General features: G+C 40.4%; 1 protein-coding gene across 1 annotated transcript in view; it reads left to right on the top strand.

Moving 5' to 3' along the window:
* The window catches only part of GRIK1 (glutamate ionotropic receptor kainate type subunit 1), a 258,943-nt gene that overhangs the window by 201,032 nt on the left and 31,538 nt on the right, over positions 1 to 26,373 (top strand). Inside the window, exons 8-12 of the mRNA XM_084841714.1 lie at positions 2,471 to 2,578; positions 6,352 to 6,396; positions 11,856 to 11,969; positions 14,134 to 14,337; positions 15,810 to 16,033. Of these exons, the coding sequence (XP_084697840.1) occupies positions 2,471 to 2,578; positions 6,352 to 6,396; positions 11,856 to 11,969; positions 14,134 to 14,337; positions 15,810 to 16,033 (695 nt within the window). The remainder of the gene's footprint in view (positions 1 to 2,470; positions 2,579 to 6,351; positions 6,397 to 11,855; positions 11,970 to 14,133; positions 14,338 to 15,809; positions 16,034 to 26,373) is intronic.

Below are 26,373 nucleotides of genomic sequence, written 5' to 3'. Positions count from 1 at the left end.
TTTCTCTTCGCATTAGGTGGCCAAAATATTGGAGCTTCAGCTTCATTATCTGTCCTTCCAATGAGTACTCAGGGTTGATTTCCTTTAGGATGGACTGATTTGACCTCCTTGCAGTCCAGGGGACTCGTAAGAGTCTTCTCCAGCACCACAGTTCGAAAGCATCAATTCTTCGGTGCTCAGCCTTCCTTATAGTCCAGCTCTAGTAGTAATTTTTACTGCAGTTCCTGCTGCAGTTTGTTGGGCAGATTTATATATGTTAGACCTTATATTTCTGTTTCTCTGACTTCTTTGGTTAATCAATATTGAATTGTTTTACAGTGGATACATGGATACTCAGAAGTAAGCCCCATTGAATTTTATATAGCCACTTAAATAGCCACCTTGAGCACCATTTTGGGGGTAGGAAAGGTGGAGTATAAATCAGATAGACAGACAGACAGACAAAAATAAGTGAATGTAGGATTGCAGCCTTACTTGAACTGCTGTCTGATTTGTTCATTATTTTGTAATTGTTTTTATGGGTGTGTGTGTGTGTGTGTGTGTGTGTTTATGGACTTTGTAAGCCATCTTGAAGGCCATGTTTGGTGGAAAGGAGGGGCAGAAATGTTTTAAATAAACAGATAAAATGAGTTCTTCTCTACAAAATTCCACTCCTGGCTTTCCCTCCATCTTATTTCTACACCTCCTCACAAAAATTCATTATTTTTTCATAGCTCTCTGCAATATTCCATCAATATTATAAGTTTGTGGAGACCGAGATAGGACTATTAAATTATTTATCAGTTATACCATAAGTAACATGGAGATGAAAGTATTTGAATGGTGCTAAGTTATGAGCTCCTTATTTACTAGCAGGGAGTCTTTTCATAGTAAATTGGGGTACCATCTGTTAGAGATGGTATTGTTCATTTTAGTAGTCCTGATTCAGAGCAAGGGTTGGGGTGAGACTAGGGGCCAATCTACACTTATGGTTTTTTTCACTTCCAGTGAGGTTTCACCGCCCGTCTTTCACACTAAGCAGTACCCACCTAGAATTGGAACCGGAATTTCCCGCTTCCGTGCTCCCACTTTCAATACCCTGATATCCTGGTATTTCCCCTTAATGTGCTCTGATTTTCCGCCTTCGCTACCATATCTGGTCGTAATCCCCTCCCCTGCCTGTCCATATACAGCGGTGTTTTTATTTCCCTCCTGTCCAATCACAGCTCTCGACAGCCCCATGTCGTCTTCCGGCTACTGATCGCATAGCTTCCTCAGCATTCAATGTTTCCTCAGCAACAAGCAAAGGGCTGGATGTGCGTGCGCTTGTCTGATCTCAGAAGCTAAGCAGGGTCAGCCCCGGTCAGTAGTTGGATGGGCGACCGCCTGGGAATCAGGCTTCTATCCCTTCAAATGAGACTAAGTTTTACCCCCTTTGGCTTTTTTTTTTTAAATTAAAGCGTTATCTTTGAAGAATCGTGGCTTCTCTGCGATTTTTTTTTCTAATTCAGGCATGATCTTCAAAGATTCGAATCTTCAAAAAATTTGAAGATGCTTCGAATCTTGAAAAATTCGAAGATGCTTCAAATCTTCAAATCTTTGAAGATTTGAATCTTCGAAGATCATGCCTGAATTAGAAAAAAAAAATCACAAAGAAGCCACGATTCTTTGAAGATAACACCATAATTTTTTTTTTTTTAAGCCGAAGGGGATAAAACTTAGTCTCATTTGATGGGATAGAACAATCCCCTGCTCAATGCAGGAAGCCTGATTCCCAGGCGGCCGCCCATCCCACTACTGACCGGGGCCAACCCTGCTTAGCTTCCGAGATCAGACAAGCACGTGCACATCCAGCCCTTTGCTTGTTGCTGAGGAAACACAGAGTGCTGAGGAAGCTATGTGATCAGTAACCGGAAGACAACATGGGGCCATCGAGAGCTGTGAGCGTGGTGGGCATGGAATCAGCAGAAACAGGAAGAGTTTCTGATCCTCCAATGAGAGCCTCTGTCTTTAAGAGCAGGAAAATAGCGCAGCGCTCGAGTGTGAACCAAGCTCGCACATTCGATGAAGTACCGCAACAGGGAAAATGGGTGAGTGTGGATAATCACGTTTTAATGCGAGAGCGTTTAACCTGACAGGACACCAAATTCATTGCAATGACAGGCGCAATGTAGATCGGCCCTAGGATAAGTGACAGCTCAAACCACTTGTGGCTCCATGAATCAATATTTTTTATTTGAATTATGTTGATTAATAATCTACCATGAGGATACTCGCCAAGTCTTTATACACACAGTGTTCTTGATCATTATCATTTAGTTGCTAGTAAAGTATTGAGTTAAAGACAAAAATAAAATCAAACAAAGATTGTTTTATTTGGCGTGTTTTCAAAAGTAATTATAGCAAGAAAGAGAGATGGTGAAACAATTATTATGGATGGGTTTGCAAAAGTTGAGGCTAAACATTAAACTGAAGTTATTTTTCTCTCTAGGCTCATTGGGATGGTTTGACAGGGCGAATTACTTTCAACAAAACAGATGGCTTAAGAAAGGATTTTGATTTGGACATCATTAGTCTGAAGGAGGAAGGAACAGAAAAGGTAACCAGTTCAGTAACCCTGTGTTCGTGCTGTGAATCAGATGGTACAGTCAGCAAGGTTCTATGTATATATTTAAAGTCAGGTCTTGGAAGGTACAAGTGAAGTAATATTGGGCACAATCCGCTTAGATCGTACACTGTGCAAGCCCCATTGAAAAGAATATGAGGTATGCAACAACACTTTTCTGTTCTTATGGCTCTTCCATTGATTTCAATGGGATTGGTGCAACAGAATGTCCTGGTGGTTTTCACCATTTGGCAGCACTATCTTTCAAGCTTACCCACTTCTATTTGCTTATAATGCTACAAGTTTATAGTTTAATTTTTGATTTACCTCTTATAACTCATAATAACCTCTACTTTAATACTGCATTGCAACCTAGATATAATAGCCCCAATCATATGCATGTGCAATCAGGATGGGAACCTCCATGCTCAGATGAGTGCTGTGCAGGCAGTTCCCCAGCCTAATCTAGCAAGATATTGCAATGCGTATAACCCAGTAAAGCATGCTTCGTATATGCTGATCAGCTGTTTTGGCCCCCTGTTCTACCCTCCTTCCTAAAGAGCTGATCGGAATAATTACAGTTTATTTTACACGGCTATGTTACTACAGTGAATGTGCATAGATGCTGCTGGATGAAAGTAATTATTTCCACTATAATAATTCACATCCAACTCTCTTTGAATTAAGCCTAATGTTCACATTTTACATCTGAAATGTTTCAATATATAAAATAACATGTATATCATCACCCTGAACACTGATTTTAACAAAACAAAGCCTGCTGACATTCATATTACATTTATCCTATATTCCTATTGAAATACATAAATTGGATAAATAAAAAATGTACACACGCTCTTGAACCTTGAGACAAGCACATACTCTGATAGTCAACCTCTATATTGGGAACACACAACCTGTTTACTTCAGACTAGTCTCACTTCTGAAATTGTTATGGAATAATAAATGTATTGCGGCAAGTGTGTTATGTGTTTGGTGAACAATGGAAATGCAGTACTTCTGTCTGAATTAAAGCCTGTAATTGTAGCTATAATGATATGTGTCTTTAGCGTGAGCCAAGCAATAGTTATTTTCCCTCTCTAGCAATCTCTTATACTCACAACTGTTCCACATGCACAAGTTCAGAGGAGATCCTACTGCACATAGAAAAAAGTGATATGCTTTCTGTACGCAAGTGCTGTACTGATATGCCTACTGTATTAGGGATGGATGAAAGTCACTTACCTGATCCCGAAGCTTGCTTTGCGGTGGGGGGAGGCGCTCCATCCCTCCCCCCGAAATTCTGGGCAGGGGGGGAGGCGCCCCATCTCTCCCCGCCGAAATTCTGGCCGGGGGGGAGTGCCCCGCCTCTCCTGCCACGAAAGTTCTTCTCCTGCCGGGATGCAAATGGCGGCGGCCGTTGCCGCCGCCGTTTGCGTCCCTGGCCTGCAGTCAGCTGTGATAGGCTACGTAAATCTTTACGTAGCCTATCACGGCTGACTTTGAAAAAAAAAAGCGCGTACGCAAATGGCGGCGCCCATGGGCGCCGCCATTTGCGTTCCTTATTTTGGCCCGGGTAGTCTACTTAAATATTTACGTAGACTACGGCGAAAATAAGGGCAATGCAAAATATTTACGTAGACTACCCAGGCCAAAATAAGGAACGCAAATGGCAGCGCCCATGGGTGCCGCCATTTGCGTATGCGCTTTTTTTCCCCCCCCAAAGTGAGCCGTGATAGGCTACGTAGCCTATCACGGTGTTTTTTGAAAATCTAGCCGTGATAGGCTACGTAAATTTTTACGTAGCCTATCACATTTGTTGTTGTTGTTGTTTTTTACTTGGAAATGGTGGTGGCGGCAGCCGGTCGGAAGACTGGCCGCCGCCACCGCCGAACCGCTGCCGAACTGCTGCTGGGAGCCGCCGCTGCCAGGGACATTCGCCGAAGGTAAGTCCCATCCCGGGGGGGGGGGCGGACCGTTTCTCCACCAATTTCGGGGGGCCGAATGCATTGGCATTCGGCCTCCCGGAGATTCGTGGAGAAATTCTCTGACATCCCTATGTAACTGTATGCAAAGCCTAGTGTGGGTTTCTAATGTGTGTGCAAACCAGAGCATATTTTGCAGATAGGGCAAAAGTCCACAATACTTAGAGCTGGGAAGTGGATCAGGTAATTGTCCCTGATCGTGTGCTGGATTTCAGAGGTGTAGTACGAGGTCCAAGGCAAGATCCTACCCTTGGGAGGAGCCCTGAGTCCTGGCAATCATGCATTTTGGGTTGGCTACCAAGGCCAGACAAAAGTTGTGGACCCCAGGATAGGGAAAGCAGATATACTGTTCTCCATTCACATGTTGAAGCTAGCATAACTCAGAAAGGCCATCTACCTCTGATGTCGGCAGATTACATGGCTGATAATGTGTGATCAGATGCAAGCCTGTCTTTTTCTGACCAGAGATGTAAATAGCTATGCACATTTGATCTGTGTGTCTGGCTTTCATAGGTGGAATTATTCATATGTAAGTGCATGTTAGCATGGGGGCATCCCTGCAGCAGGGTTGTTTTATGTTAATGGATAGGATAACACTTGTTAATATTTTTCACCCCATTGCAAAACTACCCATGTTTGCACACCTGCATTGCAAAACTTGTGAACTTGGAGGACCATGGGCATGATCTTTCCCCCTGAGAGCTCAGTGCAGAGGAAACCCCACAGGGGCTAACCTCATCCCCTCTCTCTCCCCTCCCCCACCCTCTTGGCATGTGCAGATACAGGCATGTATCTCTGGAGTTTGAGTCACTCAGTTGAACAGGAAAAAAAAAGACTGGACTGGGGATATGGGAGGCACACACACAGGTCTCCCATTTCTCAGGCTCTCCTGGTAAGCTCTCTGCATGGGTGCCTGTGGCCCACGCTAAAGGGTCAGGAGTGAAAACAGCATTTCCTTAAACCCTACGGGAATACCCTCACCCACAGCCACCACATTTGCCTGAGGAACGATCATGCCATACATATTCTGTTCATGTGCTTTCGGTAAGCTTTTGAATTAGACATTGCACACAAGAGAAAAGGTCAGGCACAGTCATACTTTATTAAGACAGGCTTGAAAATCCTATAAACGTTAGAGCTAGTCCCTCTGTTTCTTAAAGAAAAGGAAACATAAATAGTCTGCCTTGCTTAGTATCATTCCTTTAAAAGCCAGCTTGTTTTTTGTTTTGTTTTTCACTAGAAGAGCAATAGAAAAGTATTCCTGTCAAAACTTGGTTCTGGTTTATAATAGAACCATCAAAGGTACTAAAGCTATGTGAAGTGTTGTGACCCGAGTCAAGTCATTCTATTAACGCTCGAGCCAAATAAGGATTCTTAGGCCTCTTGTTCTATTGTAGAACTGGCCTATTTGTGTACCTCAGAAAGGAAAGAAATATGCTGAGACCCAGTGCAGGAAATCCATATTGTTATCCACAAGCCAAATATGCACTAGATATTTTCTGAAAGAAGAGGGCCTGCAGAAAGGGGCCTGCAGTGAGAAGAGATTATGAGGCAATGGTCATTCCAACGTAAGGAGATTTCTAACTTAAATAGATGAAAGTTCTGTACTATAAATTACTAAACACAATAATGTCTCAATCCTACAATAACTGGCACTGCAAATCATTATGCTATTAGAGTATTTAAATGAAAATGCTATGATTATACAGCACATAATAGATTTGCTTTTTATTTTTAATTAAGAACTGTTTTGTGTTTTTTTCTGTTCTTTTCTAAATTAAGGCTGCTGGTGAAGTTTCTAATCATTTATATAAAGTATGGAAGAAGGTTTGTATGGAGACAGATGATGTAAGAAATCGTTGTGTTGAATCCCCCCCCAAAACTCTTCCTTGGGGTTTTAACAAATGATCTCAGATTGCAGTTTAGAGACAATAGAAGTCTGATTTGGAATGTGCTTTGCTGTGTAGAAGAGGTTTTTGATGAACCACTGCATTTCTATCCCTGTGGGTGCAATTCTAACCTACTGAGCTCACAGGGAGTTTTGCTACTGACCAAAATGAGTCGGGGGTCAGTGTTATATGAAGCAGATTATAGTTTAGAGCACAATCCTGCTATCAACTATACTCAGCTCAAATCCTAGTGGAATTTATGCAAGGATAACCATGCTGCAAGGTTGCAGCCATAGTGTTTTGCAATAGTATTGCAAAACCTAAATTCAATAATAATGGAATCATTATGTTTTTACAAATGGATATTTTTTCATTTCTCTAAGGCTGTCCTTTTCATATATTGAGTTTTTTTATGTTTAGTGTCAGATTTAATATGATGGAAAATGGGTGCTCACTTTAGTATATACCCCATCACAGGATATAATTTCCTACCATGTTTGTACCCTGCAACAATCTTTTTAGTAATATTGACTTAAATAATGCAGTTTACATCTTAGTACAATACAGCACCACTGTGAAGGTAATTAATAATCTATGGCTTGTATCCAGTGGTGGCTTTGCATTAATGGAGAGCGCTTCTGTTCAAACAAGGCAGGGCACCAGATCTTCATCAATTCTTCCTACCTACTGCATCCTCTGTGCCATATCTCATACTGTTCCAGAGGTTCCTCCAAACCTCAGAAGCAGCCTTTTGGAGGCACAGGGGATTTCAGTAGGCAGGAGGCATCAGCAAAAATCAGGTGCTCTGCCTTGTGCAAACAGAAGTACTTTCTGTAAATGCAAAGTCACTATTAGAAACAACTTTATGTTTATATATTTCATTTTTTTTCATATTGTCATAACTATTTTTTCTCAAATCACACATGTTTATATATGGTAGTAGTATATAAATTACTTTCCAGGTGCTCAGCATTTTGAGAATTCTTTTGCAATATTATGATCTCTGTTTACTAAACAATGTACTCAGATAATGTGAGCTTGAGCTGCTGACCACCTGTGAACTGTATCTGATGACAAAAGGTACACAATTTGGGCAATGTTTTTATACACCAACAATTGTCTAATCTAATGGAAATGATAGTATTTATCTATCTTTTTCCCTTGGGCTTAGAAAGCTCACCCTAGTATGATATAGACGTGTGCTCCTTTTATTTTTGGGGAAGCTTATTTCCATGTAAAAAGTACAAATGGCACCAACTGCATGCCCAGAACCTTGCCTGTTAAGGAGCTTCTGTGACTGTTCAGTGAAAAGGGAAATCGTGCATTCATCGTCATATCCAATGCACACAAGGAGTATTTCCCTGTCACAAAAAGTTTCTTGTGAGTACTTGATCATTGCCCATTTGTTTGAACTAAGAATGCTGATATCATACATTTTTGTGCAAGAATATTTTAGGCCAGGAAAGGTTGTTCTATTTATATTTTTCCTTCTGGCACGGTATAATTAATTTAAAGTTTCCTAGCACTTTCTAAAATGCCTAGTTATTACATTTATTTGAACACGCAGCAAACTAGTCCAAAGGAACAAAAGATTCTCTCTTTTTTTCATCCGTGGAAAATCACATGCCACTATCTGAGGAATCAGAACTAACCTATGTGCTGTTTTTCTTTTCTTTTTTGGCAATTTAAGTTTTATTAAATTAATTTAATTCAAATTCTCATTAATTCAGAAAATGCACTGGGAACTAGTGGCCGTACTATATGTGTTGAACTTGTCACTAAACTGCAATAAACCTGCTGAATTCACCCTAGTGATGTGGTACCTTGGTCTCATTCTTCAGTGCCTATCACTGTAAGGTTGACCTGCACTGTCATTCCTCTAATGCAGTGGTATATATTTTATTCTGTATATTTTGTGACTGTGTTGTTCATTTTTTTGTATGAATGTTTTATAGTTTCGCATTGTCAACAGTGCCAAGCACAATTTAAATACGTTTACAGTGCAATCCTATACTTGTCTACTCAGATGTATGTTCCATTGAGTTAAATGGGGCTTACTCCTGGGTAAGTGGATACAGGAGTGCAGACTGAAGAGCACAACGAGCCATCACCTGTGATAGCACACATTCCTTTACATGCATACAGTCTAGGTTCAGTCCCTGCCATCACAGCTAACATCTCAGGTGGCAGAGTTGGAAAACCCTCTGTCTGAGATTTGAGAATTGCTGCCAGGATGTTGTGTGGGCAGCACTTAATTGGGTCCAGTTGGCAAAGGGAAGAGAACAAATTAGACACACAAACATAGCTGGGATAATAAATTGGCCACAACTTTATTGACTTTCACTTAAATAGGCTTGGTGGCAGCGTAGGGCATGGATCCTGTTATCAGCCAGCCCGCCTGTTCTCTGATTCCCCCTTCCTGTCCCGCATGCCAGGGGTGCTGGTGGTGGATGGCAGGGCCAGGGGCACACCATGGCACATTTCGCTAATGTGAACCCCTTTCCACTACCCCGGATATGGCCAACTTGCAGCCCACATTTGGGCTGGTCTTGGTGCCACGGCCCCAAGATCCCTTATGGATGATAGCATCAGACAAGATGGACCATTAGTCTGGCTCACTATGCCAGCTCCTTCCGTCTAAAACCTTACTGCACAGAGCAGGGTGTATGTGACACTCCAGATGTTTTTGGACTACAACCTCCATCACCCCTGACCATTGTTCAGGCTGGCTGAGGCTGATGGGAGTTAAGAGTCCCTCTATGGCATAGAGCATTCTGCTCAGAAAAAAACTGTGAAGACATTAATAAGGTACCTTTTTCTCTAGACAAACCTAAATTGAGACAAGCATATTGATTTCCCTCTAAAAGAGAACAGATGAAGGCTTATAGTGAGAATCTAAAAGCATAGCAGTGTTATTCCAAATACGTACAAGTATAAGGAGGGAATAGTTTGCTGAGTGATGAGACTGGAAGTCAGACTCATAATACTTCCCAGAAAAAGCTGGTTATTACTTTTGAACCCAATATTCTCAGGGATCAAATATAGCTTTAATGACGAAAACCAGAACAGGAAAGGCATCTGACAGGGCTGACGACAGCAAAAACAAAATAATTAGGCATGAACACTAGTAGATTTTTTTCTCATAAGTTGTAAATAACATGCCACTACCTGAGAAATCAGAAGTAATCTGTGTGCTGTTTTTCTTTTTTCACCCAATGAAAGCTTCCGTTGTTATTCTTTCATCCAATGGCAGTTGCCTATAACAACTTGCATACATGAAACAGTAATCACAGATCAGATACCATGCAAGTATGAAGCACTTTCTTATCACCTGATATCACCACACATGCAATACTTTTCACTGAGGTAGTTCACACGTGCAGCTAAACACCACTGAGCAATGCACATGCATTTGTGAATCAACCCAAATATGGAGATGGGCCTTTGCCTCTCTTCAGTTTAAAATTTGAAAGGATCTCTCCAAGGTCAGTACTGACTGCTGAGAGATAATGGTAGCTTAACGACTTCTGATTTCAAAAACACTGCCCCTCTGAGTGAAATCTAGTGTCTCACAGGGAGAGTGTAATGGCATCCTGGCAGATCGCAGGAGCTGGCGCAGACCTAATGGATCAGGGACAAAATCTGGCTACAGCTTGAGAGAATCTGATGGGGCACTGGTGGAGCTTTTATGATTCTATGAAACATTTATATATTTCTAGTCTGTTAATTTGAGTTACTGTAAAAAAGAAAAAAGCAAGAAATCTTCACTGGACTGGATCTGAAGATGACTGACTTTTAAAACTCTGATACTAGCTACATGCCGAAATGTGGTTTTACTAGTGAGCCCATTAAAATAGGGGTCAGTTTAGAAGTGCTGTGTCCTAGAGTACGTAAGATCAGCAATATGCAGATTCAGACTGTATCTTACTTGGCAGTTTTAGATTCAGTACTATCCAGAAGGCTTAGAACCACCTTCCCAACCTGGTGTGCTCCAGATATGTTGGACTACAACTCCCAGCATCCCCCAGCCAGCTATGGCTAACTGGGGAATGCTGGAGCGCACCAGGCTGGGGAAGGCTGGCTTAGAAAGCAGTCCCTCTAGAACCTCACTGGACAGAGCCTCCAGGAATGCAGATGTGTAATTGGCATGCACTGATATAAACACTATCAAGTTGGTATCTGCCCAGAAAGAAGTCCATTCCTTAGCATGGAGAAATGTATCTGGCATAGGCAACCCTCAGTTTGTGGCACTGTAAACTGATGCATAAAGGATCCAATCTTATGGCAGGTCATTGAACTGGATGTTCTTCAGGTTCCTCTAACTGTATGTTTCTGTGAAGCATTTCTGTAGTTCTGCTTTCTTTAGTGATGTTTGAGTCGTTGTAATTTATCTTCTAACTGTTCCAAGACCAGGAATAATTTTGACAACAGTTAGTTGACTTTCATCATGCATTTCCCCATCTATTGGGTAGTTCACAGATCAAACTCCCATTTAATCTGTTTTTGTATGTGTGAGTCAGGCCTTTAAAAGTGTCCATTCAACTAAAAGTGACATTAATTGTGTGAATGCAATTAATGTGTTTCTTTTTTGTAACATGAACAAAGTGGATTCCACTGAAGTTTCCACTGATGTTTCTGCAATGAAATTTCAAACTCCACTGAAACCAGAAAACTGTCTATTGAATACGTGGGGCCAAAGTGCTTAAAAACCCTGGTGTTATATAATGCCCTAGCATTCATAAAGGAGGCTAAGGTTAGGTTTTCCTTCCTCTTCTGTTTTAATTTTCTGAGCTATCACTGATCAGTGGGCCATTTAATTGGTTCTGTTATATTCAATAATCATGAAGTAACTAAAATAAATCTGTGCCTTTAGTAAGTTTAGAGGAAAAGAGAAAGGCCAGTGAATACACCAGTCTGCTTCAGCATATGTCTACAAACTGTTAATCTGTTTTATCTGAAAGGAAAGGTCTTTACACATGTTTTCACTTTTCATTTGCAAAAAATAATTCAAAAGACATTTATAGCACAAACTAAAGTCCAGGTGTTCCACAATGGAATAGATTAGCTAACTAATAACAGCTATATTTATACACAGCTAACATCATACTCTTGCAACTAAACCATCTCAGTCTGCTTTTGAATGAGCAGTGTGTTTCCTGTGACTATGTTAATAATCCATCATTTCTTGTATACCCCTTATTTTAAAATGCATCTGGTCGACTCCTTCACTATCTCATAAGGCTGGTGTTTTACTCTGTTGTGTGCTGTGCAGTCCTGTTCCTACCTAACATAAATTTCCTGGACGGAACAGGAATGCGCATTCATTTATATGAAATGTCATTTTCTTAACACATTTAATGAAGTTTGGCAGCCATTTATCTAATTTCTTCTGTATAGATTGGGGTTTGGAATTCAAACAGTGGCCTTAATATGACTGACAGCAATAAAGACAGATCTACCAATATTACTGATTCGCTGGCGAACCGAACACTCATAGTCACCACTATTCTGGTAAGTTTTGGCAGACTTCATTGCTATTCTTTGTGGACATTTTTTGCTTTACTTATGTTGCCTTTCTAATCACTGCACATTTTTTTCCAGCACCAGGTAGGCACCATTTGTGTGTATCAGTGCCATGAATTCCCCCAGTCAGCAAAAAAAATGTTGCCAGGCGTACGGCACATGCAACAGCCCTGTGGAGTTCACACAAACCAATTCATCAGCAGTCCTGTACACACACACACACACACACACACACACCCCAAGGCAATCAGCTACCTAAGTCCACTTCATATGTAAACCAGTGCTGTGTTTTCATAAATGCCACATCTTCAGACCATTTGTTCCTATCTATAATCCTAACGTAATCATATTTCCAAATTTGTAGCCTAATACACTGCTTTGTTTGAACGAAATACAGCTAAAAAGACAGGAACGGGCTGTAATGAAATATGTTCAGTTTTATGCTTGAAAGCAATGTTTGTGGGAGCAATCTTGAAAGGTGTGTGGGAGAGAAGGAAAAAGACAACGTTAAGTCTGTCTTGCCCTTCTTCTCTTGCTTTTGGTGGGCTTTCTGACCTTTTTTTAAAGCACTGCATGAACATTTATTCATTTAATATTATTATTAAACACATATTCATCCCCCTTCTTTTTTAATGTAGCAGGATCTAATCTGTTTTTGTATATATTGAAAAACACTACCTCAAAGCTTCCTGCCTAATTGTATGTTCTATATTGTGAGGATCTCACACAGTTATAGTGATTAGCTTTTGACAGTTCTGGAATTACATAGAGCCTAGAGAGCTAATGACCATCAGCGAGATGATTTGTAAAGAGTGTAACCATTAAGCTTTTGCTGTGGGATATCCTACAATAAAGAAGTCTCACTGGTCTGGGTGCCCTGTGTCCATTTGCCAGAGTGTGTGCACTTGAAGGATTAGGATCACGACACATATACAACTAGGCAGGAAACGTTACATTACTGATAATTAGGAAGATTGCTTAGGTACAGTAGGTTGGATCCAGACTAAATTAGGGCACAATCCTATATATGGCTGGCTGGGGAATGCTAGGAGTTGTAGGACTTTTTTCTGTCTAAACATGCATACGATTATGTTGTTTTTTATGCTTTAGTTCCATTGAAATCAAAGACAGAAGTTAATTACAACTAACTGAAGTCACATTGATTTCAAGGGGATTAAAGCCATTCCTAACTTACTCTGGATCGAATCCAGTAACTACATGATTTAGTACAACCTAAGACCTTCAGCAGTGGTCTTTTGACTTGTATGTATGTGTACAACCATACAGGGTGATGAGCTCCTTCAAATTGGTCTTCTTCCTACTAACATTCTCAGATTTAGTTATGTGGTAACATCACTAAGTAAACAAAGCTAATTCAAGCAATGCTTTTGAATAAACTTTATCCTCACTCTGAATTAGCTTTGTTTGCCCTCACTGGCATTGTCACATAACCAATCCTGATTAGCTGTGTGTGAAGACCTCACTGTTAGTAGAAAGAAGGCTAATTAAAAAAAATGGAACCAAAGCATCAGCTACTTGGGTTGTGGATATTAATGCACAGGTGATTTATGCTGTATTTTGAAAACTATTCACTGTATCTGCTACTTTGGATCATTTATTGGAATTTATTATATTCCTTTATCTTGCTTGTAAAGCTGCTCTGAGAGGTGTAGCTGAAGAATAGCTAATAAACGTTTTAAATAAATATTTGTTTAAAATGTAATGTTTATTGATATTTTTATTTTTTATATTTAATAGTTACTTATTTAATAGTTATTTAAATAAATATTTTGAGGGGTCTTTTAGGAAACATTTTAGCCTCCTTCCCTTTTTTGCAATGAAAATGTTCACTGAAGAACTTTCAGGTCAGCCCTAGTATTGTGCTACTACACAATTCTCTGTCTGGCATTTATTATTCTTAATTCATCCAACATACTTAGTATATTAACCATATGTTACCGCTAAAAGGAACTTTTAGAGCTTACAATCTCCAGACTTGTAATACAGAAAATTGATTCAAACAAAACGTCAATGTTAAACTAAGCACCAGTACAATTTTGGCAAGTGATTAAACTTTTCCTGTATTTTATTAAGCTGAAATAATCCCCAAAGTACCCAATTTCTCACAAATGTCTTATGTCCTTTCCTACAGGAAGATCCCTATGTGATGTACAAGAAATCTGATAAGCCCCTTTATGGCAATGATAGATTTGAAGGGTACTGCCTGGATTTGTTGAAGGAGTTATCAAATATTTTAGGCTTCATCTATGAAGTGAAACTAGTATCTGATGGTAAATATGGAGCCCAGAATGACAAAGGAGAATGGAATGGGATGGTCAAAGAACTCATAGATCACGTAAGATTGAATCAGGGTCTTTATTATTCTATTCAGTCTCCAGTAGCTAAATATTTAAAATAGACAACTGTGCCATTTTTTAAACAGACTGACAATGCAATCCTGTGCATGTCTATTCAGAAGTAAGTTCCACAGGGAAGGGCCCAAAGGAGTCCAGCTACTAGTGCTATTTACATTGTGCTACCAGAAACCAATGTTTGCACCACATCATTAGTGCTTGCTCACACAACGAGTTTTCCAAGGAACCTGACGTGCTAATAAGCACTATTGACATGGCACAAGTGTTGGTTTCTGCTAGCACTAGCTGCCAGATGCTATTGGATCCTTCCCATAGGGTTTAATGGGGCTTACTCTCAGGTAAGTGTGTATAGGATTGCACCCTCAATAGACATTTAAAACCCAGGAAGCATTAGACTGGGAAGGGGTATATTTTTTTAAGGAAAATTATGGCTTTATGTTTCTACATAGAAGTCTCTTTTATAAGGGCCAAGCTGCCCATTGTCTTCACCATGCCTGAATTTTAAGAATTTTGAAAACTCCATACCAAGATGCAAAGAAAGCTGGAGGGATCACAGGCAACTACACAGGAAAAGAGGAGCTTTCTCCATCCATTTTTATTTCTGGTTATCTTACTACTTAATAGCCAATAACCCCTACTCCCTTAGAGCATAATCCCCTACAGCAGTGGCAGGAAACGTGTGGCCCTCCAGATGTTGTTGGACTGCAACTTACATCAGCCCTAGCCAGCATCGCCAATGGTGAAGGATGATGGGAGCTGTGGTCTAACATTTCTAAAGGGCCACACATTCTCCATCCTTGCCTCGTAGCTTTCTTTGGCAGTAGCCCATTCCGTATGTGATGAGCATAAATGCCTATTAGGACACAGACAAGGAGACCAGTAGCTGCCTCTAATATGCATGGCACTTCTCCTGGAGGAGCGAGGGAATGAATGATAACAATAACCATATGAGAGATCTATGTCACCTACAATGTACTCTTGCATTTGCCACTTCAGAGTTTCCCTGCGGAACGTTCTGTCTTGAAATCCTTCAGATCTCAGCTGTGCAACATTTCTTATTATGCATAATAGATTCTGTATACTGGAATTTTGCAAACACTGCTTCATTATAGTATTGTTCAAGTCACCCAGACAAGGATGAAACATTGGATCATGTCTCATAATAGAAAAATGTTACAATCTAATGCCTCTTGAAGGCATCGGCACACAGCACATTCTTAGTGAATAAAATGAAAATAGCATAGCTTGTCTGAAGTTGAGTTTCCTTCCCAATGGAAGGAATGAGAAAATCTTAATGAGAAAATCATTGTTCCTTTCAAAGTTTACCCATATCTATAGTTATGAGCAAATTTAGTTTTATTTGTGTCGGCATGCTTGAAAAAGTAAGTGAAGAAATAAAAATATGTTTGTTTTAATGGAAATGAGAATATTATTTTTCCATTTGTGTTCCCAGAAAGCTGACCTGGCAGTTGCTCCTCTCACTATTACCTACGTAAGAGAAAAAGTAATTGACTTTTCAAAGCCCTTTATGACACTGGGAATCAGTATTTTGTACCGGAAGCCCAATGGCACAAATCCTGGTGTTTTTTCCTTTCTAAACCCTCTTTCTCCTGATATTTGGATGTATGTCCTCCTAGCCTGCCTTGGAGTCAGTTGTGTGCTCTTTGTCATTGCAAGGTAAGTTCCAAGGTCCTGTCTGACAACAAACCACATTCTTTGCTACATGCTGTATGCTGGTATTCACGTAAATGGTTCTTGTCTCAGAAATAATAACCAAACAATATTCTGTGTACTATCTTATACTATAATATTGTGATCTGCAGAATTTTATTATTGTAAAAACAGGTAATAAAAGATAACAGCATTTGTGAAGCAGTTGAGGTTTCTACAATCTTAAGAACATAAGAAGCGTGCTGATGGGTCAGACCAAAGGCCTATTTAATCCAGTATCCTGTTTGGTCCAGACCAACCAGATGCCCATTGGAAGCCAACAAGGAGGATGGGGGCATAATAACACCCTCCCACTAAACAATCCATCATTTATTTATTTATTTAGTTGTCTTTAAAAATATTTTAAACTTCTCTTCATCCAAATGGATGGCAACACTGTGTACAAGATGTTAACATTTATAACAACAAATACAATACAATAAAATCAATCTTCCTACAAACAGTAAAACTGAGAGCAACAAACTATAAAAGCAGAGGCAATACAACCAGTTAAAATACAAATACAAATAACTTAACCTGGTTCCGAAAAGACTGCAGTGTCAGTGCCATTCAAATATCCTTAGGGAAGGTGTCCCAAAGTGGGGACATCACCACAGAAAAGCCCCTCTCTTTTGTATATAATAACACACTGTTGACCATTCTCAGGGAGAGGCCTCATTTGAAGATCTTAATACACAGGTAGGTTGGTATGGGAGATGTTCCTTCAGGTATTTGGGTCCAAAGCCATTTCTGGCTTTAAAAGTAAGCACCAGCACCATGAATTAGATTTGGAAATGAATGTAATTCTTTCAGAATTGATGGAACATCATTTCAACTTGCTAACCCAATCAAATCTATCAGCCAAATTCTACTCTAACTGGAGATTCTGAATCATTTTCAAGGACAGCCCCACATATATCTTATTACACTAATCCAACCTGTTGCCATATTACAGTATTTTAATGAACCTTAATGCTCCTTTATATGACATGACTGCCCAAAATAGCCTAGAGTTAATGAGAACAAAATCTTGAGAGAGGAGGATGGTGCAAAAATAAATACGTATCTGTTTTGTATGTGAGCGCTTCTGATATATATCAGATTTCCTTAACACATACATTGTCAAGCCTGCTTCTCTGGAGGTCTCCCAAGTTATTCCCCCCCCCTCCTTTTGGGGGGTGCCTTTCTGAACTGTGCACCTTTCTACTCTCTACTAAAATGCTAATTGTCCCCCGCTAATTCAAATATCCCTTTACTGTGGTAAAACTGAGGGTCAGCCGGCACATTATGTGAATTGCGTAGCGTGTAGTTGAGAACAGTATTTTTTACTCTAGAGTGTGTGCGGTCCCAATTTGGATTAGGACTACCATGCACCAGGAGGATACAATTAAACCTACCCCTCCACCATTTCTCTACCAAATCCCCACTATCACATTGAGGGTTAAAAAAGAAAAAGTCTCCATTGGCATCAGTAGAGGCTTTCCCCCCTCCTTTTAAGGGGTCCTTCACACCAGGCTTTTATCCTGCAGTTGAGATTGCAGGCTCTTTACATGACGCCGTGACCTGCCAGGGCCTCTCCTGCACTAAATGCCCTTTGTCCCATTTTTAAATAGATCGCAGATAATGAGCTATCAAATTACCCTGTTGTGTGCCACGTCAGTATCCTCCATGAAAGCCTCAACAAGAGGAGCGAGATCAATGACAGAGAATGGAAGACTCAGATAAAGGGGGAACGGGAAAGGGGAAGGGAAGAAGGAAGCACATGTAAAGGGAGTCGTTGTGATCCTGCATTTCAAACGGAAGCAGAAAGCCCCATTTTAAATGCAGGATTTTAGGCTGGTGGAGAAATGCCCTAAATCCCTGTGTGCGTGTAGGTGGGGACTGGGGGGAGGGGGAACAGTGGAGGGGTATTTAACCTTCCGCTTCTGAGGTATGATGGTCGCAGTGTTAATTGGGGCTTTGTGCACTTACTTTAGTGTAAAAATGATTATCCTCAGCTACATGCTGCACAACATAACGTATAGTTTGACCCTGACATGAGTTTCCCAGACGCTATTAGCGCTGCGATTCAGTTGAAAAGTTGTGATGATGCCATTGAGACCTCAGGGGCTTGACACCATTTCTTGACTTGATTATGGGCAGGATCCACAAGATGTGATGTGTGCTTGTGGAGGGGCTGGCAACTAGGCATGCAGCTAGAGGTTCAAGTGAGTTACTTTATACCATTGGCCTTCTCTGCAAGACACTGGTTTGAAAACCAGTGGTTTTCAAACTATATTTCAGAGAACACTGAGGTTCCTTGGATGTTTATCAGGGATTAGTCAGTGACAAGGGCTTGTATCCAATACTGTTTGAGTGGAGGTCTGCTCATGGAAGAGGGCTTTCTTGCCTCTCCCTTCCAGCTGCAGCCCACAGCGTTTGCAAAAAAGCCTCTCCCTGAAGGTCAGACCTAGAATATAGGATATGGGTTGCAGTTGGAAGGGAACATCAGTCAAAATCAGGTGGAGGCATCTCATGTGCACAGGAACTTGCTTGCGCGATCTGTCTCCACCCAATTTTGGGCAATTCTCTCACTGCAGCTCCCCACACATCCCAGGCCTTTTGTGACGTTTTGTAAGAGAGGCTTTTCAGGGGTGCAGGTTGCTGCAATGGGGTGGAAAGGATGGAAAAACCCGCTTGCACAGCCATGCAGCACTGCCTACAACCCAATATCAATCATTGCAGACAAAATTCCTTGAAAGACCATTTGTCCATCATTGACCAATGTTTCCCTGCAGCACGCAGCCACAAAGGAGTATCAAAATGTTTCAAACCATACTGTCCATACATGTCGGGCAATGGCATGCTGCATATGAACTGATTGCTCTCTAGATCATTCTTCAGAACCTTCCACAACATACAAGTATTCTGCTGCTGACAGGTTGAGGTGGAAAAATGCTGCGAAGGTGAAACCATCAAGTTACATTATAGTAAAGTGAATAAATCATTTTAGTTCCATCAAAGTAATTTTCAAAGCACAGGTACTGTCCAACCGTTTCTTTTTAGGCAGGCCCAACTACATGCTTCTGTTTCATAGACCAAAATGAAAGAACAGTTACAACAAAGTATGTGAAAACCTTATTCCACTTAATTGTATGTGTCAGAGAGACGGTGAAATAATGTCTTGGTTTCCAAGCAAATCTACAGAGCTGTCCCAACCACTATTTACAGTAATAAACTCTCACAAACTATGCTCACTGTACCATGAATAATAGATTTGACTGTGCATAGATCATGATCTCATACATGACTAATAACAATCTGGCTACCATTGACAGATTATTATTTTCCCTTGTGCAATGAGCCAAGACTGAAACTGGCCCTATTCTTTCTCAAAGAGGAAGATGGGTAAAAATCAGTAACTTGAAACTTCCTCTCTCCCATGAAGGGCTTGATTCTTCAGTGCCAAGACCTGAAGCTCTGAAATTAACAATAATCTCCAAACCTCTAAGCACTTTTCTTATAGCTTTCTTTTCTGGCAAAGTGTTTGTGCCCTCAGCAGCTATCTTGACAGACAGGAATTTACCAAATGAGTCTCTTCCTGGCATGAAGATGAAGTGATGAAGAAAGCTTCACCTGCCACATTTCTGTCAGGCAGGAGATTTTCAGGGTACAGGTCTGCCAAAAAAAGAAAGCCAGCATCTCTAGTGCTTACTTCCCTTTTAGATCAGAACAAAGCAAATCAATCTTTGAACATTTTAGCATTTTCCCTGGTCAAGCAAAGTGCCCAGAGAGCAGGTCAGGAGGCCATGATTTGCTAAGTCAACTCAAAGCATGAGAGTGATTTCTGCAAGCTTACCTCTGTGCGTAATTAATGTTCTTCATTGTTAAAGAATATCGGCTTCTATTTCCAAGGCACATTTTGATTTCTAATGCCTTCATTATACTTAGCGGGGTTTTACTCATGTCCAAGTTTCTATGTCCTCAAGGGCTATTTTTTTAATAGTAGCAGTTTCTCTGTGTCTTGTGTGTGAGCTGCTATCTAAAAGTCTGTCAATTCCCACCGTATATGGAACCTGACCCACCTTTTTTCTGGATTGCCACTGTATAGAGAAATGGAAGCTGAGAAAGAAGTATTTTCAGGATTGAGATCTATGATTGCAACAGAAATATCTTTGGGATATATGATATTACGACTATTACAGGACTCAAATTTCTATTTTTTAAAGAACTTGCTGGATCATTCTAGTCACGCCTCCAAATTGGTTTTCATCATCCAATATAATTGTCCTTGCCATACATTTGTTGAAGATCTTGATTGTAGAATATTTTCTACATGAAATGCCTTAAAAGCCCTTTGTTTCTAATCATATCAAAGTTGTGGAAGTAAAATATTCTGAGGTTCTTTTGTGGGTCTTTTGGAGTCAATGAAATGTATCAGTTTTGGTGATTGTATTCCTTGAAATTGTGTGATTAAAAAAACATCATTTACTATAAAGGGTCCAGTAACTGCGGGGGGAGGGGGGGGATCAGAAATACTAACAATTTTTGGTCCATTTTAATAAGATAATATCTGAGCAATACAATCTCTTTTCACTTGCAAAGTTACAACCATTGCTTTATATCCCTTATGCAGCCCTATCACAGATGGTTTTTCTAAATACGAAATGTGGTATTAATAGAACATAAATGAACAAACCTGTTTGTAGAGCGATTATTAGTGCTTTCCTCGATGATCATATTGGTTGTAAGACAACTGAAAAATTTTAGACAGCATGCCTCCACTATTGGCGGAATGGGTCTTTAAGTGGTAGTTTACATGCTGCACGGGAATCTTGAACTTTAAGGAATGCCAAGATCATGTTATGCCATTTTCTGCAGTCTCTGCACAATTTCTTTCTGACATTTTCTTAATACTTCCAAAGGAAATCACATATGCAGAATTTTGTGCATGGCTTCAGCCACTGACTTCAGTGGAATTAGAATTTAATCCAGTTTGATTTATTTCTTCCACAGCAGCTCCTGAACAATATGTTAAGAGCCTCAGGCTTACACTAAGGTGAACAGAGGAAAGTGAATTGGATTAGGTTTCATATTTAAAGGGTGTTTACATAATATTTGGTGGTTTATTTTTTAAAAATGTTTGTCATAACTCTGTACCAATGCATTCCATGCATCTTACAAATTGCTAATACTATCACAGGTTGATGTATTTTTTTAAAGGAAGGAAAAGCTGGGAATTGTGTTAGTGTTCAAGGAACCAGAACAAAATACATCACACTTCTACAAGAACTAATTTTGTTCTATATTTATTGTGGCCGTCATAATTGTCCCCTATGGCTGATGGCTATTCTTTTTGCATTGGTATACTCAGATAGTTATCACATGCCCTACCTGTCTCCTCTATTGTTTTTCAAATGAACTGGAATATGCATCAAATAAATTTGCCAAACAGTGCTGTGGTTCCTTAAAGTAACACATTTATTATGGCATAAACTGAAATTGTGCTGGACCAAAGCTCCAACCAATGAGATTTACCCAGTGTAAATCTTCTAACCCAAAAAGGATAGCCATCAGCCAAAGGGGACCATTACTATAGGTCAGTCCCACAGGGAATGCAATAGAGTGTGCCATATGTAATATAAATGGAGGGCACCTGTATCTACATAGCCTGAAGGAAGTTCTTCCTAATCAAGATTACAGCAGTATTTTAGGGGGGAGTCAGCTATTGTGATCAAGACCAGCCAGGGTCTTGGACACCAATAATAATTATAATTTCAATATAACTTAAACTTGGTGCCTTTATTGACATTTTAATAAATCCTGCTATGCAGCAGATTTTTTAAAGTCTAACCTTCTATTATTTTCCAGCAGTTACTCTTAGTTGTTATTTTGCTTTGTTTGTTTCAGCAAGCAATATACCTTTGCTTCTGTAAGCTTTTATTTTTTAAAACAACAACCCTGCCACTAATTAACAATCCATCTGATGGTGTTTGCACATTCAAACACATAAAATTACTGTAGGGACCCTTTTATTTCCTCGCCTTACGTTTCCTGAGCCAAGGTTTAAAAGAACTCTCATACAAGACAGAGAATACACACCTTTCTCTTTGGGGTCTCTTTCAGAAAACAAAGCCTGCACAGTAGCAATATCTGCAAAAGTAAAACCAGGAAACTATAGAAAACCTCACAGAGTCTGTGCAACTCCATGGTGCTCCTTCCTTCACCTTCCTCAAAAGGCCATACACCAGGCTTACACCTAGGCTTCAGAAATAATATAATAAGTGGGACAGGCAACAAACTGTTACAGTGTGAAGTGCTCCTGTTAATGGCTTCAGCCAGGCATGGTGCCTTCCAGGACATCCCATTCTGTTCCCCCTCCCTTCCAGTTATTCTGTTCTTCACCCCAACAGATGCTCAGCCTTCGGAGGTCCCTGAACATGATTAGTTGTCATTGGGCTGTTTTGGCAGCAGGTGGCTGCCCCCTTAGTTTCTTATTCCTACAACATTTTCTTTCTACAACTTCTTTGTATTTCTGCAAACCTTGAAGTTCCCCCAAGCATGCGGATACCTCCCTCTTGGATCTCAGTGGCCTCGTTTTGGCTATAATCCTGTTGGCACTCACTATCTGAGTTTGCTCTTAGGCATGGTGTTATGAAAAGGAAAAGAAAGCAGGGCCCTGCCTAATGAAACTCCTTTCTGTGTAATTCAGCATATGAATTTGCTTCTACTTGAAAGGCAGACTCTAGGTCCATGCATCATTTGTTCCACAAATCCCAGATACTGCATGCAAACTGCTTTTCTACAAAGGAGTGAATTAGACTCTGTATGTGGAGATGTAATGAATAGCTACCAAATGCTACTCTACATGTACTCTTATATATGTGCATTGTGATTGCTTTGGGGTGAGGGGAGAGATTATAAACCTACTTAGGAACAAATCCCCAGTTCTAAATAAAGATAGCTTTGGGCAGTATAGAAATGTAATAAATGATTGAATTTGCTCAGGAATTAATCCCATTGAAATTAATGGAGTTTATATAGGCATAAAGCATATCTGTTCTGCAGAGCAGCTAAGGTTCATTTTCAGATTCAGGTTTTGGGCTCCACTGGACAGAACGCCTTCCCCAACTGCTCCCATGCACAGTGCTGCCAATTATTTTACCCGCTGTTGACTTCTCCTCCTAAAATACCACTACCCAGGGCCAATGTTGCCTGGTTCTGCCATTTTTTTAGTGTAACAAGAATGCAGTTTCAAGTATATTTGACTAAAGATGGTGGTGGAGGCAACAGTGGTGGTTGGGGGCTGCAGCAGAGTGAGCAGCACTAAGTGGGTCAATAAATAGCAAGGAACAGCAGGTAGGTCAAATATTCAAAACTGCCTCATGAGTAAGTTCAAGTCTTTCCTGGAGGGCAGGCACAACCCTGTTGTTAAGATAATTAGGGTGCAATCCTGTGCATGTTTAAAGAGAAAAGAGTCCTACAACTCCCAGCATGCCCCAACCAGCCACACTGGCTGGGGCATGTGGGAGTTATAGGACATCTAAGATTGCACTCTTAGACTCACTGCTCTTATTGAGTGAAAGGCTTATTTTATTCTTGAATTTCAAATTGAATGGCTTATTTTTTTTATGGTACTTTGTATAATGCATGCAAGATTTTTCTTCTTTAATCTGTGTTCTGCATCCTGTGTGTGTGTTTTTTTAAATTACCTATTGTACCAATAATGATGATGTTATTTAACTAACAGCATCCCAAAATACAAACTGTTTCAATTAGTGCTTTCATTATTATCAGTGTTCATTGCTTCAAGCCTAGCACAGCACTCTAGTTGCAAGAGTGCATAAATTCAAAGCTTAATTATATTGTTAAAATGGCAATTAAAATGTACTGGCATGACATTGTCAATTAAAGCCATATTCATAAACATCATAATAAAAGTATGCCCTACAGCTGTGAGAATCAGCAACTGGCAGGGTTCTGTAGCTAGAGACAGTCTTAAAGTATTTTTGCAAAGTATGTTATAAATTACAGTATGACATAGTGTAATTTTTTGTTGTTGTTGCAAGAACAGAGACCTTCCATTTGTAGGTAATTTCTAATTTCTTCCATAAATGTCTATAATACTTACAGTACTGATATCCCAGAACTCCTTCATTATCTCAGCAAATATTTATCTGAAATCTCATTAACAAGCAAACAAGAAAGTACTAATTATGTAACAGAGATCTAAAAGTGGAAATGGATTTCTACACGTAGAAGTGCTCTTCCAGATATGCAAATCAGATTTGCAAAAGGCAGGGGAGCCTCACATCTGACATCTTCGGGATCCATGTGTGAAGCTCCTGCACTGTGCATGCACTGCTTTACAAGTGAGCAGCACTGTAGGGGCCATTGGGATCAGCCACAGGTGATCAGGTTTCCATGTACAAGGGGAAGCTGACTCTCATTCTAGTGGAGTCTAGATAACTAGCACAGTCTAGCATGGCAAAGGGTCAAGTTTTGAAAGCAGCAGCTGAAGATCAGGATGGCCAGATAGTGTAAATAGTGTAATCCAAGAGAGAAAGGAAGTTGTCCCATATTCAGCAGGGTAGGTGCTTAGCCTGGCCAAATCTGGTCACACCAAAACATCGCTCAGACTAAAGGACCAGCCTTAGAAGTAGGGATGGGTGATTTTCGCCATCGCTGAGATTTTCCAGACATCACCTTGACACTTGGCTTTCCTTAGCGTAGGAACATGGGAAGCTGCCTTATACTGAGTTGGGACACTGGTCCATCTAACCCAGTATTGTCAATACTGACTGGCAGTAGTTCTTGAGGGTTTCAGGCAGGATTCTTTCCTTGCCCTACCTGGAGAAACCGGGGATCCAACCTGGGATCTTATGCATACAAAGCATGTGCTCTAGCATACTGAGCTATGACCCCTCATTTCCCATATTCAGTCACACTCTCTTTTTCATTTCAGGAAAAGTCTGCATTTTGAACACATTTTGAATGAGAAAATGCACATTTTAGATAGAGCACACTTTTCCCCCATGGAGTAAAGCATGGAAATGTGCATTTTGAGGGGATGCACATTTTTAAAAGTGCACATGTTTGAAGTGTGCATTTCTTTAATGCGGTTTGGGAATTTGTGAACATTTTCAGAGAGCATGTGCTCCTGTTTGTGTTCAAGATTATGAATGGGACATGTTCATATGTTTTGCAAACATAAACGAAATTCTTGTACATCCCTACCTGGAACTGGTGGGTTGGTCTCGGAGGCTAACTGACTAAGCATTCAGTCAGGTGGTAGGACTCAGACTGCAGGCTGAGAAACACTACTTGGTCTACAAGCCTTGTTGCAGAGACATGGCACTAGAGGTAAGGTGCCAGAGCCTAGTTGATCGGGTCGCTGAATCGTCCCTTGCTGCACTTCTGTGGTGGTGGTGGTATAAAGTGCTTTTTAATTAATATTCCTTTTACATTAATGAGATCTCTTAGGTTAGATAAGGGCTGGATGTGCCTGATCTTGTCTGATCTCAGAAGCTAAGCAGGGGCAGCCCTGGTTAATACTTGGCTGGGAGAATGCCTGGGAATCAAGCTTCCTGCATTGAGCAGGGGGTTGGACTTGATGGTCTTGCAGGCCCCTTCCAACTCTATCATTCTATTCTATGACTAGACTGAGAGTTAGTCAAGACCATCCATTGCTGAAGAAAGATTTTGACTGGGTTCTACAATTTCTAACCAAATCTAAGAACTAGTTCACACTTATTCACAGTGTGTATCAGGAGTTTTGCTGTATATACAAAATGAAGATGAGAGGAGTATCTCTAAATATGAAAGAGTGTGCACCAGAACTCCTTGGCATGATTCCACCCTGTGTTCTCAGCTACTTAGAGATGTGTGTTATGCCTTCACAATGTATGTATATAGACAGCAAAATGGAGATGTATATATGTTGACTGGATGTAGACAGCACTGCTGGGCATGTGGCAAACAAAGTTGCTGAATAAAATCTGGATTCATCCTGATACTGATTTGGAAACCTGTGTGACTACAAATACAGTCAGGGCCAGAAACATTGGAACAAGGATAACTGTTTTGGCAGTTGGCCTCTGTACACCACCACATTGAAGTTGAAAGGAAACACACCCAGGTGGGAGCGAAGTCAGGACTTTCAGATGTAATTCAAGGGGTTTGACAAAAGTGGGGCACTAACCATTCAGGAAGGACAGCCAGTGGCATAACCCCCCTCCATTGTTGGTGGCTCATAAGTAAAGGAACAAACCAACATCATTTCAAACTTAAGGATAGCTTTTAATACCTGGATGAAAATCCTTTGCAGT

The sequence above is a fragment of the Heloderma suspectum genome, chromosome 3 (assembly GCF_057233095.1).
Source record: "Heloderma suspectum isolate Gila_16-S chromosome 3, 16-S_ref, whole genome shotgun sequence".
In the NCBI taxonomy this organism is placed as follows: Eukaryota; Metazoa; Chordata; class Lepidosauria; order Squamata; family Helodermatidae; genus Heloderma; species Heloderma suspectum.
Note: the sequence above shows the minus strand (reverse complement) of the source record. Positions and strands in the feature narration are given on the sequence as shown.